We start from the raw sequence: 17,373 nt of genomic DNA, 5'->3' as shown, positions 1-17,373 counted from the left end.
TAGTAAAACAACACATTTTGATATTGTTTAGCTACTGAAAACAATATAATCCTTCCAATTTATTTATACTTTGCCAATATGTGTGGTTATTCCAACGAACATACTTTAAATTCCAAAGCACATTTTTCTATAGCTGAAGCTATTGTTTTTCTATTTGGGGAAACTGTGGCAGAAACTAACAGTAACCAAGCCAGTAACCAAGGATACATTGAATGCAGAGCTATTGAAAGTATAAATACATGACGAGTGAATAGTTTATACTGCAAATGAGCAAGCCAAATACTGTACCTCCTTTTGCAGGTTCTAGAAAAGAAAACAGGATTACCAAAGGAATGAAAATATGCAAACAATGTTGGAAAAGTGTATTTTTAACTAGTAACTATAAACTACCCTCCTATTGTATGCCGTCAAAATAAATTATGTGAAAATGTTCTTGCCAGTGTCATATATTTTTATTTTAAGCAGCATTGGCTATTATTCCTTGATGAGCTACATATTTGTGGCAAAATTGTAGCCACTTTTCCTATTGCAAGCCTTATAAAAAAAAAATTTTTGAAATGTTTTGTAAATGAATAACTTGGGAATGAATAACATTCTGCAGGACTAAGATTCTTTCTCACGTTCTGCTGGTTTGGTCTCATATGCTAGATTATTTTAATTTGGTCTTACACTTTACTCGACTATTAACTTATTCTCACATTTTGCTGGATTATGAAATTGTCTTACATTGTGCTAGACTAGCATATTGCATCTCCCATTCTGCTGGTTTGTGAAATTGTGTCTTACATTCTGCTATAATAGGAAATATCTCACATTCTGTTGGATTATGAAATTGTGTCTTACATTCTGCTATAACTATGAGATTCCATCGCACATTCTGTTGAATTATTAAAATTGCATCATATATTCTGCTAGACTATGAGATTGTGTCTCACATTCTGCTGGATTGTGAAATTGTGTCTTGCATTCTGCTAGACTAAGAGATATCTCACATACTGTTGGATTATGATATTGCATCATATATTTTGCTAGACTATGAGATTGTGTCTCAAATTTTATTGGATTATGAAATTGCATCACATAGTCTGCTAGACTATGAAATTGCGTCTCACATTCTGATTCTTGCAACGTCACACGCAACATCTCTTTTAAGCTATTTTAATTCAACTAGCTTGATACTTCCCCTAGGTTCTTACCAATATCCACCTTTGGGTCCAATCTGCCAAGGGGTAAGCCAGTAGCTGGAGTGCAGTCCAATATCGACAGAAGGTTCTTGGTAAGGCTCAGAAGATCCATGAACTGGTAGAAGCCAAAATCAATCAAATACTTGGCAAGATTGACCACCTATAGGAGATGAAACCAATATGCATTATAAAGTATGTATGTGTGTATGTATATTAGATCCTCCTGCAGGAACTCGCGAAGCAGGAACTCGCGACGAAGCCTCATTGGCTTATCAAAGCCGCAAGCTAACCGAAGTCAGTCTCTTACATTCATATTTAACGGCCATGATTATGAATTGTTAAATTGTCAACAACTCTGTAACTGGACGACATACATTAATACTACTGTGACTTTTGCATACTTTTGTACATCATCCAGCTTTGACCTGCAATATTAAAGACGCACTATATAATATTTTGTGTGCTCCCTTCATCAGATCCCATCAAGCCCCTTCCCAAGGACACATTTCAGACCAAAGTGTATGTCACTTTTTTCTTGATTTCCAAGTTTAATTTACCTCACAATCACCACACTTCTCCCCCCTCCCAGACCTATTCAAACAGACAACCCTGGATGACACCTCTTATTGTTGGACGATTTTCATAGTAAGCATGATGCATCTGTTACCTCGTATGTTAGCTTGTTTTGCTTCGGATCAGAGAATGACCATGACACTGAGACCACATGCTTCAAGTAATCCTCTACAAATTTAATGGTCGAGTCGAACTGGCTTTCTGTCGAACCATCTTGCCTTGAGCTCTCGGTGTGGTTCTGTCTGTCATAACTGAAATCAGACAAAACTCAATTGATTAATATCTAACATTGCCATGACAACTCTGAGGATTAGTTAATACAATGCTGATTCAATAATGCATTCAGCATTATGAAATATTTTAAACAAACTACAACCTGTGTAACATTCAACCGAGTCGGTGATTACGTAAATGACTTTTGTCATGATGTTTGTAGTAACAGATTACCCTAGAGAATAAAGTTGGCTGTAGTAATGTAGTATGTTCTTATTTCTTGTCAGTGTAGGACCGTTACTTATTTGGGGATCCTGACACAGGTTGGAGAATTAGAGGGAGGGGTGGGGTCATGAGTCAGAACATCTTTCAGTGGTATTCAAAATGCATACCAGCATGGAAATCATCACTGTCAAAGTTGTTGGAGGAAGAGTAGCCCCTAGTAGTTAGTTGAACGATTATGGTACAAAATTCAACACAAAATGCAGCTTTAAGAAAAATGCAGTCTTTGTCAATTGTTAACTGAGAAAGTAATAAAAAGTATTATTCAGTTATGTAATATTTTCATGGAGATTTTTGCACGACATGGGAATGAGAGTAACACTGATAATTGAAATTTCCTACAGAAGAGAACTTACAGGATCTGTGGTACATTTCAATAGTGAACGAAAAAGAAATTACTCCTTCACAAGAGAGGACTTACTCGTCAATAGTAATGACTGGAGGAATTTCTGACCAGAGTCTTGCGTAACGTACCCGCGTTACCTGCTCTTGGGGGTCGCGATCCACATGCATATGCAGCATGAGACGGGTAAATGATGCCCTGAGGTCGTAGGGTAAGCTGTCATCTGACATGCACTTGAGAATGATTTCAATTTTAAGGTACGGAGAGATGTGATTGATGGCAAGGTACTGACGGTCAAGGCACATTTGAGAATACAGATCCAGCTGGTACCTGTGTGTGGGAGATTGACAAATTATTAGTAAATCAGTGAGCATGAAACAATCATGCAACAAGAAACAACCTAATTGTTTACAGATATGATGAATGCCCTTGGGTTTACGAAGATACCTGCAATAAATATATCGCTCAGTTTAGATTTTAATATATAATAGTATAGTCATATAGTATAAAACAAATTTGAACAATTATATATTTATACAATATGTATCCATACAATCTAATACACCAGACACAAATCCAGAGGGGATTGAGGGAAGGGGAGGAGGAGGGCGCACCCCATCCCCCATTCACCCCCACACAAAAGTTCAGCCCAGCCTTACGGTTAGACCTAATTTCATGGAATTAATATGCATGTATATCATTTGATCTCACCAATACCAAGCCGATCCAGCAAAACCCAACATTTGTACATTCACCAAATCTTGATCTGTGTTAGTCAAGGTGACCTACCGATAATATTTCAGGGTGGCAGCATCTTCCTTCACACCTTCCTCTGCACCCATTGCCAAGTCTCGAATGTCTTTGTTTTTAGTATCATTCTCCCAGAAGAGCTCCACTCCCACCTCTTTCTCGATCTTGATGGAGGGTTCTATCTCCCCGTCTACATCCATAGTGTCAACTTGCTCCACTTGCATGTATTTTTCCACCAACCTACAAAATTGAAAACATTAAATTTTAAGTTTAAACAAATATTCTCTCTTGATAGATTAAACAGCTTTCGAGCTCAAATGATTAAACTGAAGAACCAAATAATGCTAAGAAAGGTTTCTTCATTCTAGTCTTACTGAAAAGGGATCAACATGTAAATAAAATTCACACATTTTCATATTTATTTCTAGATTCATATATATATATATATATATATATATATATATATATATATATATATATATATAAAATTTGGATAGAGCTGCCTACCTGGTTCCAATCAGAATATCTGAATTCTCTGGTTTGGCGATGCAGTTATAAATCAATTCCTGTGTACTTGGGATGGCTTCATTATTAGAAACACACAAGTCAGAGAGATATTCCAAAAACCTGTTAACGATAAAAGGAAAAGCTTGTTAAGGCTTAATCTTACCATCACAAATTATACATATGCTTCAATATTGTGATAGCTTGACCTAACTTCCCAAAGTTTCATTTTATAAATCATAAAAGTCTGTGAATTTCTTTAGATATTTATCATGCATTTGTTGCCACAACATATATACAAATTCTCATATAATTTAACTGAGCTGGAAAGTGAGGGTGCAAAAAGCTTGTCACCACCAACCAGTGTTAAACACATTCAAATGACTAATACTTGTAACCAAACCTAATGTATCAAATATCGTGGATTATTGTTTCAAGTTAACTTTGCAATGAGATACGATGTGCTAATGCCTCGCCAATGTGATAAGCATAAATGTTAAACTCCATATCATGTTTTTATAAATGACCAAATGAAATTAAATAATTTTTTGAAAGAAAGCTCACCTGCATTCTCTGTTCTTTCTAACCAGGCTGACAAATGTTTCAATTTCAGCAATGGTGATATGTTTCTCTAGCAGCTTTCTGTTATTGTGAAGTAACGCTGTTATTGTGTCTTCTGCTAGCACATCATATCCAATTTGTTTCTGCATGTAACCAAACTGCTTGGCTATGTGCTCCTGTTAGAATACAAACAATAATTAAATCACAATGCTTTATAACTTATATGTATGGACATCATCATTGATATCTTCAGATAGGTATTCTGCAGAATCCCGAAGAAAAATCTTGATTGCATGCTTTAGGTGGTACGAATGACATCGGGGGCAGGGAGTTGAACAATGCCATGGAAGTTAGCAGATTGCTCTCGATGTAGTACAGCAAGGATGATATGATTGTACAGAGAGGAGGTGAATGAGAAGGCAAAGTATCTCTCAACAACCCACACAAAATGAGATATCTGCAGTGCTGAAAAACTTCAAAAGCGACTGGTATACCTTAAAATCACTACAAATGAAAGTTGGTAAGAAGAGTGGGGGGTAGGGGGAATTATATATATTTCTCAAATTTTCCCCCTCATATTACCCCAGGCACTGAGGTCAAAATTCCCAATGTTGACTATAGCCTAAGACCCCCTCCCCTCTCTTGGATTCTAATAATGTTATTTACATTTTCTACTGTGTACTTTGCAAAGAGGGCAATTATGTAGGTGAAACAGGCTTCCAGTTCTGCTTACTTTTTAATGCCCCACAAAAATCTATTCGTGATAATTTTGCAGGATACCCCGTTTCCGAACATTTCAATCTTCATAGTCATTCTTTAAAAAACCTAAAATGTATTTTTTTAATTGCCTCCAACTTCAAATCGGCCACTGAACGTAAACGTTAAGAAATTATGACTAAATTTATTGACGCAGGGATCAAAATATTTATTGTTCCTTCCTATGGACCTTGAAAAGATACTCTAACAATTCCTTGTTTTCATTCTATCCATGGACTTGGAAATCATTTATAGTCTATTAACCTTATCTCTGGATTTTACTTCAATAAATTTTACCTGATTCTTTCTGTAGGATTGTTGAGACAGTTTCAGGAGTCTGTAACACAACCTAAGGACTTCTTTGTAGGTTGAGTGTCGAGGATCCGAAAGTTGCTCCATAGTCAGCAATGGACCGTCGTGACTGTCGCTGAAAGGTGCCTTAAGAATTTCAAAGATCTGTAACAAGACAAGAATTAAATTTAATTAAATTTAATTTAACGATTCACTTGGAGCTGGCTAGAGAATTTATGAAGTCGGATGGTTTCAATGCTTAAAGATCTATCGATGATAAACAAAAGCTATATAGGATGAAATAAAGTGTAGGAAACTGTACCATATATTGTGAGAAGCGTAACAGTGTACAGAAATAACTCAAAGTAAGAGGAACATTTTAGCTTACTCTCTCCAAGATGTACTGCTCTCTCATCAGCTTTTGTCGATCTCTGTTTGGGGTTGTCACAGAAACAGAAAGGGGATCACATCCGGTATTCAGTTGATCCGTCACAAAGTAGATGAGATCCACTAACAGCTTCTTTGTTTGCCTTTAAAAAAACACATACAAAATATCAGATTAAATAACTGCACAGGTGACAATCTTGTTACATGTTTCTACCATTCCACAATTCTGCTAGGATTTATAACAAAGATTAGTATAAAAACAAATGCTTTACACTAAATTGCATCACATGTTCTATTATCTGCAAGGTTTGTATCGCCGTTAGGTCCAGAACATTGCACAAACTTCTGTTTCTTTTGACGTGAGGGGAATTTCTTGCATTTAGAGGGGGGGTGGGAGGGGGTGAAAGGATTAGGGTACGAGAGAAGGGGAAGAGATTTTTACAGAATATCAATACTTTTAGGAAAAATTGTCACTTTTAAAGAGAGAAGAGAAAACGAGTGATCTTCTCAATCCCCCTCCTCCCTCCCTACCATCATCCTCTCAATCAATAAACTTCTATCCTTCTTCCAGAAAGTGCCTAATTCCTCTTTAAGTTTCATCACCATGGAGACCACCAAATATTGACAACCTACTTTCTTTCATTGTGTGTGATGATTCCCTTTTCTAGCTTCTCTGCCATCGCTCCTAGAACCTTCTCTGCATCATTGGCAAAGTCCAAGTCTCGTACTTCCCCTGGTCTGACAGGAATGATAGCAAAAGCTTCTCTATCCTCTCGCACTGGGGCTGTACCAACCTGTAGATTTGTAGTAAAGAAATGCTCAGTTGTAGACCAAACTAGAATATAGCATATGAAAATCAAAACAAACTACAGGCATCCACAACCTGAGAAAATGGATATACACAAGCATAGCCACATATTGCAAAGAAAAATATATACCAACAGTGTTCGTATAGAAAGATTTGTGTAACTGACACACATAGTGTGTTTTATTCATACTAAGCACTCTGTATTGATATTGAGTTACTGTACCCAGTTCAAATGTTGTACACCACATTAGAACATTGTCTTACAATGTTGTATTGGATAAGGGATTTAGCAAGATGGGTGATAGAAGAACATTCATGTATGGCAATCATATCTTCTTGAACAAGTAGCTGTGCAATATTTTACAACTGTGGCCCGACCATGTAACATATAACAATTTAAACTAAATTAACCTGCATTTCTTCCGGGGAGTTAATCACAGCAGGGTGTCTATGTTATCGTCATGGGCAGGTGTTATTCAAATGCTTTACTTTCCTGTTATAATCTATTTGTTCATTTATCCTTGGAATGTGATAACATTCGAATGTTTGCTATTAAAGCTGTCAATGTTGTTGTATTCTTGTAGAAATATTTCTTCCCTCTGTGTATACGTGGGTTAATTTATAACGTAGTAAAACAATAACATATTCTGCTGAATTGCTGTGTTGACATGATAAATTCCACTGCTAACAGATGCATTCACAAAATATCATCTAAGTAGAAAAATTCATATCTTTGCCACACAAAATGCTATGACAATTTGGTTTCAACCTACAGATGCAGAAAATGCCCACTATAGCTTTTTTGCAATCAACTTCAGCCACTTAAATATCCCCTTCAATTTGTTCCACAAATCCTTAATAAAATAACACCACTGTGTGATGAAATATCAATTTACTCTCTCTCCACTGTAATCTTCTTTTCTTTATGTATTATTTCGTGAAATGCAGCTTTGAGGACTGCCCTGTCTGACAGGGGAAAAAACTTAACAATAAATTACTCCTCGTTTTAACTCAACAGTACAAAAGATACATCTTGTACCCCACAATAACACTGATATACCTTTCATTCTCGTCAAATGAAAATTGCCAGAAACATCAAAACAAATTACTAACAATCGAAGCGTAAACAATGCCAACATTAATTACTTCGTTTTCAAGATCTACCAATCGAATATCAATTGGTAAATTTGTCCACAAATTTGAATCCTCTCGGACCGATGTTATAACGTAAAAACTAAAACAATGTCTCATCCGTCCATTAAAGAAGAACGATAGTGACAGAAAAAAAATCTCTCATTTTCATATATAATGTAGTTTATATGTTACCAAGCAACATATTTTTTTAATTTTCCAAATAGCACACCGGAAAGTCATAAAAAAGGGAATTTAAACATCGTTTTTTCGCCTCCGTAATTTAGGAATTTTCAAACACTGCAACGACCTTGAACAGCCCTCAGGTCAGTGAATGACGTCACTGTGATGATCTTTTCTGTTGTGAACTGTTCAGTACGGAGCTGTGCGTGCATTTCGTGTCAGCATAACTGTTATTTTCCGGCGTAATGTTCAAGACATAAATAGATAATGAATATCATAGTGTTTCTTGATTTCTTCACCACGTGTTTACAAGTTTTTTTTACGAAATTTGGGGCGATTTCGCAACGATTTCCCAATATCTGAAGAGGTAACTCGCAAGCTGACCCAAAGTAACGTAAATCTCAAGATCACGTTTTTGGCGGGTTTTATAGAGAGTGATGTATGAATGTGCTCACTTACCAGTCAAACTGGCACAATAACAATAGTGATGATAGTCTCAAACGTAGATTAGTATAACATCCGAAAGAAAATCCAAAGTTCTAAACAAAGTAGATTCGCTTGTATGCACTAGGCCTACTGTAAAACATAAACGTTCCTTGTTCCGTGCGTCATTAAATCCAACAGAAAGGTTTCATTGAGCTTGAAATACAACCGCATTTGAACTCTCATTTGAGTTGTTAGTCTAGCTCGAACAATTTTCTCACTACATGCAATGCCTATTGCGTTTATTCACATGCATGCCTCGTGGTTTGGGCTTCAGGAGGAATCGTATTCTAGCCCAACTTCACGTAGGTCCGCAAACGGTACTTTCACACTGTGCAAACATAAGTGACAGTGTGCGCTACCGTAAGTAATACTTACACGATGTTTTGTTTCGCTCGAGCATACACACATTTCCTATTCGTATTACATTTAAAGTGGTTTGGAGGGTATGAACACATCTCTGCCCCAAAAAACTCTGCCTTAGCAACGTCCATGCCCCAATTGAAATTTGCACGTGGATTCTCTCCTCACATAGTCATTAGGTTGTTCACGTCTGACATGTCTTCCAGTTCCAACACTTACTGTTGCATTTATCTGGATATATATAAATAATGCGGCATAAAAGCATCAATCTTTCAAACTTTTATTACTTTAGTGACCTTGCCACACGCAAATTTCAATTGGGCCCGAGAATCATCTTCTGTGAAGTGGGCAGAACAAACTTCCACATTCTTGCCATGAGAAACTCCTGGTGCGATGAAGTCTTTCCTGGTTCTCCTCACAAATCGTATCCAGAGTTTCCGATATCTCTCACTACTTTTTTCCGCTTGGAAAATTGAAAAAAACTTATTGTAGAGTCCACATTCGTTCTGTTGCATCCCCCTAAAACGCAATTTCTTGGATTTTGCTAGTGGTTTACGTTGTTTGTCGAGTCCAATATAGAGTAGGTTGCAACTAAACTTACACACTAAGTGCACACTGCTGAAGTACACTCACGTTGTTATCATCATAATGACGTCACATGTCACTGTAGATCACGTGATCATCATATCACTTTTCGCGATAAGCCCAATTTTTGTTTAAAAAATCAACGAGTTTAGGAATTTTTTTGAAGCCTTTCCCAACATCGGATTGACTTGAATTTTCACATGTGTAAAATGGAAACCAACTAGAATACTCTTGAATAAAATGGTATTTTTTCGACAACGGTGAAAAATCACTATCGTTCATCTTTAAGTAAAGATGTGTAAGTCTTACTTTTAACATCACAGGCTTATCTTCCTTTCTGTCTATTGGTATGGCAGTACTATGTACCCACGTATTAGTACAAAGATGCCGGAGCCGTACGTATGCATTTCTGTGAAAAAACAAACAAATCATAAACGATTTGATGTCTTATTTTCAAATACTTTCTTTTTATAAATCATGAGTAAACATGTCCTCTATTGCACAGTCAATTAAATACACAGATGCTCTTATGAAAGCTAGTTACCACAAACTAAAGAACCACTGACAATAGCTCTTAGGTGTGAGCTAGCTTTAATTACAATTACAACGCCCTGTATGTCAGAACGGACACCTATATATATATATATATATGTTATTTTAAGCTGGATATTTTTGGGGGGAGGGGGTGTGAAGGGGAATGCTGTTATGCCACCAGACATCAATGTACATTTCCAATAGAAAAGCATGGTATTGAGTGGCTCGATGTGTAGTTCATTAACCAAGCAGGCATTACCTTCAATGTATACACAGGTATTATAACTCATAGTATAGTTATTACACATATATCCTTTTTAATGTGTATAAGCTTCAACTGATATTAGACCAGTCAATCAGCCATCCCACTCACTGCGCGCATATTGCAAGGCATGTTGAAATGGCCAGGCTATCATTTACGGCACAGGATTTTATCCTAACATCTGATTAAATGCAAATTAATGTTATCTAGCAGCATCTTTTCCCTTTAATCATGATTCCACAGTTTAGAAAACAGTCTATGTCATCAAAGAACTACAGACTCAGTCTTATAGACTGAGTATGGCGGTCACTCCTTTTAATCATGTTACACGCTTGTTATGTGCAAAATGGCATAGAGAGTTGCGTTGCAAAGAAACTATGAATCCTGTCATCTGCTTCTCACGTTTATGTACACTATTAAGTTATGTGCATTCTAGCTGCATTTCAAAGAAAATGTTTGAAATGGATTGAGCTTGTGGTGAAAATTTGAAAAATGTATCACTTTGCTAGATTCCTCTGTTTGCCAATCTTCACTCGGAATGTGGTAGTTATGAGATCATGACATTAGCATTAGTAGTACAAAACACATGCAAAGAGTGCTATAAATGTTATGTGCTACAGGGGAGTATGTCACGTGACCTTCCATGGTTGGCACGCTTTTCTGCCCATCTCCTTATTAGCTAGTTAGTCCAGATTATAATATATGTGAATGATCAATGCATGTAAATTACAAACATTATTACTCATGTAGGTACTTTGGAGTTGTCCTTACGATGTTCGTATGTATCACAATGATACATTCTAGAACATAGTCTATGTATTAAGAGTAGGTACGCTACAAGCAGTGTTACTCACGTAGGTACTAATGAGTTTCCCTTATGATGTGTTGTTGCATCCAGTTCAAAGATTGTTGCTATGTCATGTCCATGAGACATTGGCACCAAATGATAGACTGAGCTTCCTGTGGGCCCTTTCAGTTTATCCCGACTTGGATCTTTATGAGGGTCATTATCCGCCTGGAAAGAAAGCATAAATGTTGCATTGAAGGAAAAAAACCAAATAAAATATGTTTTTTTCCTATCTTCTCTTTGGAGTTTAGAGAAAGTTGATGTACCCAACTAAAAGCACTAACCTGAGCCCAGTTTGTTTTATTGTTTCAATTTTCCATACAGACATGTGTGTTTGCAACCTTCATTCCAGAGATGGTTCACAGAACAAACAGAATGATGCTTCATGTCTTCTCTGTTTTTTTCATGAGTTATCAGTTAGCATACAACATAACATGTCAGTTATACTTACCTCAGCAGCTAGATACTGTTCAGTGGCAAGGTGTTTGAATCTAAATAAACTGTTCCAATGGCCAGCTCCTCCTTGGCAAGGGTCATGTTGAACCACCTACAAAATTGTGCATGAAAACAAGTGAAAAAATATCTGAATTACAGTTCTTTTACATATCAAGTCAAGTGTTAGAATGCTTATCAAAGATGGCACTCAATTGAAATGCTCACAGACAATTTCATCATTTGCATCTATCATTGCAAGTAACAAATGTCTATATAACATGAAAGACTTCCTCACAAGTAATAAAAAAAAAATCTCTTCTTTTACATTGCATACGACAGTGAAGCAGAGATTTAATGTGACAAAGTTTTTCCTTTTTTTATTATACTAACCTCAACTTCCCACAATGCTTTGGAACTAGTAGCAGCCGTCGCAGAGGCTCTTCCAGTAGTCCTCAGGAAAACACACCGTTTGCCCCGATACTCATCGCAAGTGAGGAACTTTTCTTGTTCAGCATGAAATAAACGAACCACATCACCCTGAACGGATATAAACAGGATAGTTGTCAAGTTCTACAATTCGAACGGCTACTTAAACATGAAAAATCCCTTTAAAGGAACAGTTTTACAACCATTGTCTACATAAAATCTTTTTTTCTTTTAATATTCATATTGTGGTACACTGTAACATAGATACATACACACATGATACTGATCTTTGTGATTGTAGACAGGACAATATCATCGATCACTGCCCTGTGCATAGTATAATATTACTTTCACCACCTTGCATGCTATGGAATATTCCATATAATAGCTCTGTGTAAGTAAAATGTGTTATCATTCAACAATGCACAGTGCAACATCATTTGACTGTTCAATATACTTTCACCACCTTGCAAACTAGAATATTTATGACTTAACAACTCATAATGTTCATAATGTATCACTCTTCAGCAGCTCTGTACAATACAAAGTTCATTCACTGTAGGTCGTCAGCCTTTCTACAGAGGGCATTGTCATATTGGTCCAAACAGAGCGGTAGATACAGCACTAGGACCTAATGTGTATGATCTATAGTGTTTACAGATCTCTAAACGTTTTGTATAGCTCTGTAACATGTCTCAGTTCTTTGTACTAGTTGTGAAAATATGTTTCAAAAGATCTTGTCTTTAATAATTACGTTGCTAAAGTGTGTTAATAAGGAGTAGTAAAAACCAACCACCAACTCAAATTACTGCATTGAACAACACAATGCAACAGTTTAATGCATAGAAACAATAGATCTGCAGTGTACATTATCACTCAACACTAAACTGTACAGTATCGTGCAGCAAATCTATATACAATACATTTCAACAGTGTGGTGGTAAACTTTATGAAACAACTCTGCACATGTATACAACAACATTACTTAATGCTGCATGATACCATTGCATTCAACAGCTCTGCACATTGAATTATGTTACACACCTTAATGATGTTGGAAGCAGTGAGGTTGATAACAAAGATACAAATTCTCAACAACAGAGAACGTAGCTGGCCAGTGGCATTCATTGTTATACTTACTCCCTTCAAGATTCCCTCACTGTTATCTTTGTGGTCCATAAACAGGGATAATTTCCAACAGGTAGTGAAATTAATAGCATTTATCTGAAAATGGCAAAGAATGAAATAAACCCTCTCAATACTGATGTATAAGATAAGATAAAACTGACCTTACATGATACCAAATTGAATATATGTCTATTACTCTTTGCCTTATAGATCATGTAACCCTTAAAACATGAAATAAGAGCTTGATTCTGCTTCAAGGGATGAATGCAACGAGCGGGAGTATCAAATACGAACATATTCTGATTTTCTATGACTGAGATTGCACCCAAATAATTGAGATATTAATGGAACTTCTGGTCACTCTTCTAGTATGTTACTATATTTTGTAATTTTTTGTTGCACCAACAAACATTCACAAAGTGACTCAATTGTACGGCACTCCAATATCAACCCACATATCCAGTATCTGTATCATAATATCATGTTATCTTTTTGGCTTAAATTGCTAGACCTAATCTTGGAATGTATATTCACAAAAAAAATTGACATAAGTACAGGCCAGATGTTCATGAGCTAACTTGAATATGTACTTATTTGCAAGTTAATGTCCATTGGTCAAAAAACCTAAGTTTGACCAAGACTGATCAATTAAGAAGCTCATTTAATGAACTAAACTAGAAATACAATATGTAGTGCATACCAGTTACTTACATGCTCCCAGTTGTATATACAGTGTAATTTCTAGTAGTAAAATACAAGTTCTAGTTGAACTATACCTCTTTGCATCCAGGATGGTCGCCAAGATCATGGTTACTGGCATGAAGTGGTTGTCCTGCTACGACTGGTTCCAACACAACCTTATCACCAACAACGACCTGAGAAAATATAAGATCCCATTGACAATTATGTTGTATGTTTACAGAGCTGGATTGTAAACTTTGTTGTTGTTCAATACTTAATACTGAAGGACTCCTTGCAGAACAGTCAATAACATATTCACAGAAAACAAAGCACGATTTAACATGGTTAGATGGGGAAAACTATTTTCACTACTGACAAAAAATTTCCTTTCAAAGAAATGTAACTTTCTGTTATTGCAGAACAAGGATCATAATTCGTGGCTCTAAGGTCCACAAACCAGTCTACACCTTATGGAGAAAAGAGCACACAAACCGTAAGTTATGATGCATTAGTTAAAAGCAACAAAGGAATTGAGGTATCATACACATACAAACAAATTCTATTCCACCTATAATCCTCTTAAGAGCAAATATCTAAATGTAATTTATTTCCATAGTAATTTCTGTATTCTTATGATGAGATAATCTAAATAAACCACCAGAGGACAAAGGATCAATAAACTTCTCGGTGAACTTAAACCCATAAAGCTAACCATTAAGCTACTAGTGATAGCCACAATATATGTAAGTACATTTTAATATTACTTAAAACTGACCACTTGACTTCAAGTTATGAACTTTTTTGACTTCAAATGATCAGTTTTTGCACTCAGGTTGACCTACACATCTAAGTTCAACCACTCTTTATTTTTGGAAAATACAGGTCCACAAGGCTTTCAGACTTAGATCTCTGCTGACCTGAATTAATCTTTGACATCCTATTAGATAGACCTACATAAACCAAGTATGACATTTATTAAACAAGTTTACTTTTAAAGTTATCATTTTAGGTTTTTAGACTTTTTACCTCTCTTGACCCCACATGATCTTTTGATTATGGATATATCCTTCACGACATGGACATACCTGTCAGAACAACATGATGTCCACTAAGATGACAGAAGGTGGACTGACAAGAAAACTAGGGACAAACAACAACATTAAAGAAGACTCACATTGTCACCGACAACTCTCAGTTTATAAAAAGGTCTTATGTAGAACCAGGATCCTTCGTTTCCCTCAGTGTCAAGAGTAACCCTCATTGCATTCTTCTCCAGCAAGGCTGGGAGTCGTTTATTTACAGTTAGGAATTTATGACTCTTCACGTGGAGAAGCTGTTGAGGAGGAGGAAGAAGAAGAAGAACAGTTGTAATTGATGTAGTCCCCATCGCTGAACCCTAAAGTATTAACTGTCTTGAAATATGCAAAATGTTGAAAGAAAGGAAACTTATATTGAGCATACCAGATGCAGTGGGTGGAAAAGGCCAGGGGGAAGGAAGGGAGGGGAGAGGAGAGGTGGGAGAGGGACTAGACTAGCTACATCACTAATTTGTGTTGTCAAATTTTGCTGAAAGTTGGCTTTCTGTCACAACTTATCGTGATGCCAAGCTTCTGTGTACCTACGTTTATCAACACAAAGAGAGACGATAAATGACTTTAAAACAAAGCAATTTCAACATCAATTCTTCGTGTGTCTTCTATTTTGTCCAAGCTTCTTTCATTTTCAGTGACTGGTCTACTATATGTTCAACAGATTATCATCCATTCCTGTCGAATTTCCTCTGTATGCGTTCTAACACCTTTCCTGGACTTGGTCTGATCTTATGAGCTCTTCATTCAATAACATTCTTCTCATTGGTGATGCATAATTAGTTTAGAGACTGACAGGTGAAATCCAAAAACAGGCCTTAATTTATAAACAATCCAGGAGAGTAGTAAATTGCTCTCCTGGGACCACCAATGCATTCAAATCGCTCTCCTGGACAAAATCACCACGGTCTTTCTCCTCTCCTGGGGGGTTTCAGGAGAGCGTATTATGAAGACAAATAGAGTATATTATTTTCAACTCCTGCAGTTGAGTTGTTGTCTTTATTTTCTCTCAAAACAAGCAATACAAAGTAACAAAGGGTAGAAACTGTTTTCCACTTAGTGTAGTTGGTTGATCCAGCGTTTAAAGTTCAAGAAGACAAACCATGTGAATTGACTTTACACTTACTATTCAGAGCGAAAACACTATCATTTGAAATTTCAGATATACTTGTACATAGAAAATATTGGTATAGGATCCAAATTTACCTATATTACAGTGTGTTAGGCTGTAAGTTTCACCATCTCCTCGTTACTATACCTGAGTCTGACTGATGCATACGTGACTCATATAAACGTACGAATGGGACAATAAACTGTACAGCTCCAGGTGGCTCAGATCGGAATAACCGAAGATACTCTGAATGTTGAAGGCTTGAAGCAAGAGACCGTACACAGAATTCGTGGATTGTTTTTACTTTTCATCATGTGAGGTTGCGCAGTTTCATTGCTCTCCTTATGGAATTGAGGAGATATTGCGCGTTAGTGACATTTTAGGAGCGCTGTGAATTGCTCTCGCGGATCGAATTTAAGGAGCGCGGAGGAGTGCGATTGCGCTGGCACTCCTTATAAATCAAGGCCTGCAAAAAGTAATGACATAACAGACTTAAGAAATTAAAGAGCACTAACCTGTATGGCATGACCGTGGCCATAGGTGATAGCTGTCCCTAACAGCTTCCTGCTCTCAACTTCATTCTGTTTCTTCTCTGTTTCTGAGGCATGCTGAAGAGTAAATATTTGTTCAAACATTGCAGACATGTTTAATTCATCTGGCACCATGAAGGTAGAACATAACTATATGTACTGACAAGCTTAAAACCTAATCATGCATGATTCTGCCTCAAGTACAGATTACTTATGAATGTACAGTGAGGCATTCATTGTAATTTAATTGAACATAGAAATAATATAGATCTCATAGAATTGAAAGAGGGTTATAAATATGGATGTCACTTTCTATACTGTCAAGAGACATGAACAAGCTGAGAGATGAATGACAGCATAAATATAGGATACCATGTACACAAAATGATGCAAATACCATCAACAGATGCCACTAAGTTTTGTGGTGGCAGGTGGCATACAAAGAACAAAATTCTTGTCATCAAAGTGAGAGTCTTAACAGACACTTAAAGCCCAAATTAGAAGATTCTGCCATGAGAAGAGCATGATGGAATAAATCCCCACCATTGTCTTTGGGGAATGTCTTTAGCTTGAAGCAGAGAGCCAAATTTATATTGACAATTCAGGGCAAATTTTAAAGAATTTTCTATGGTTCCCTAGTACAAACAAGCTTTACATTTTGGTTGTCCGAACAGCAAGTTTTGTTGTCCGAAAAAATGTAGCAAAATGAAAATGACCAGTAGAGTATGTCACTGTCAGATATATACACATAGGAGAGATGAGTACAGTACTGTAGGTTCAATGATGAACAAAACACCAGCTGTAGGTGTGATATCAACTTATCAGTTTATCTGTTTGGGGGTTTACCTGTTTGGGGGTAGGCCCTATCTACTTAAAATGCTATTTGAATTTGATGTAACAAATCAACCGTCGGACAAACTCAACAGGAGATTTA

General features: G+C 36.6%; 1 protein-coding gene across 7 annotated transcripts in view; it reads right to left on the bottom strand.

Annotated features, from left to right (window-relative positions):
• Positions 1-17,373, bottom strand: part of LOC139960791 (inositol 1,4,5-trisphosphate receptor-like) — an 88,432-nt gene that overhangs the window by 48,053 nt on the left and 23,006 nt on the right. For 4 of the 7 annotated variants that reach the window (XM_071959334.1, XM_071959335.1, XM_071959339.1 and 1 more), the window contains exons 5-22: positions 16,425-16,517; positions 14,885-15,043; positions 13,806-13,904; positions 13,042-13,125; positions 11,866-12,012; positions 11,492-11,587; positions 11,048-11,208; positions 9,707-9,806; positions 6,478-6,638; positions 5,846-5,987; positions 5,464-5,622; positions 4,414-4,586; positions 3,853-3,972; positions 3,385-3,585; positions 2,674-2,925; positions 1,852-2,008; positions 1,197-1,344; positions 289-303 (exon numbers count right to left, since the gene is read on the bottom strand). In XM_071959334.1, the coding sequence (XP_071815435.1) occupies positions 289-303; positions 1,197-1,344; positions 1,852-2,008; positions 2,674-2,925; positions 3,385-3,585; positions 3,853-3,972; positions 4,414-4,586; positions 5,464-5,622; positions 5,846-5,987; positions 6,478-6,638; positions 9,707-9,806; positions 11,048-11,208; positions 11,492-11,587; positions 11,866-12,012; positions 13,042-13,125; positions 13,806-13,904; positions 14,885-15,043; positions 16,425-16,517 (2,467 nt within the window). The remainder of the gene's footprint in view (positions 1-288; positions 304-1,196; positions 1,345-1,851; positions 2,009-2,673; positions 2,926-3,384; positions 3,586-3,852; positions 3,973-4,413; positions 4,587-5,463; positions 5,623-5,845; positions 5,988-6,477; positions 6,639-9,706; positions 9,807-11,047; positions 11,209-11,491; positions 11,588-11,865; positions 12,013-13,041; positions 13,126-13,805; positions 13,905-14,884; positions 15,044-16,424; positions 16,518-17,373) is intronic. The other 3 variants (XM_071959337.1, XM_071959338.1, XM_071959340.1) reach the window with 1 other exon arrangement.

Source organism: Apostichopus japonicus, chromosome 20, assembly GCF_037975245.1.
Source record: "Apostichopus japonicus isolate 1M-3 chromosome 20, ASM3797524v1, whole genome shotgun sequence".
NCBI lineage: Eukaryota > Metazoa > Echinodermata > Holothuroidea > Aspidochirotida > Stichopodidae > Apostichopus > Apostichopus japonicus.
The sequence above is the reverse complement of the archived record's forward strand: the minus strand, read 5'-3'. Positions and strand labels throughout refer to the sequence as shown.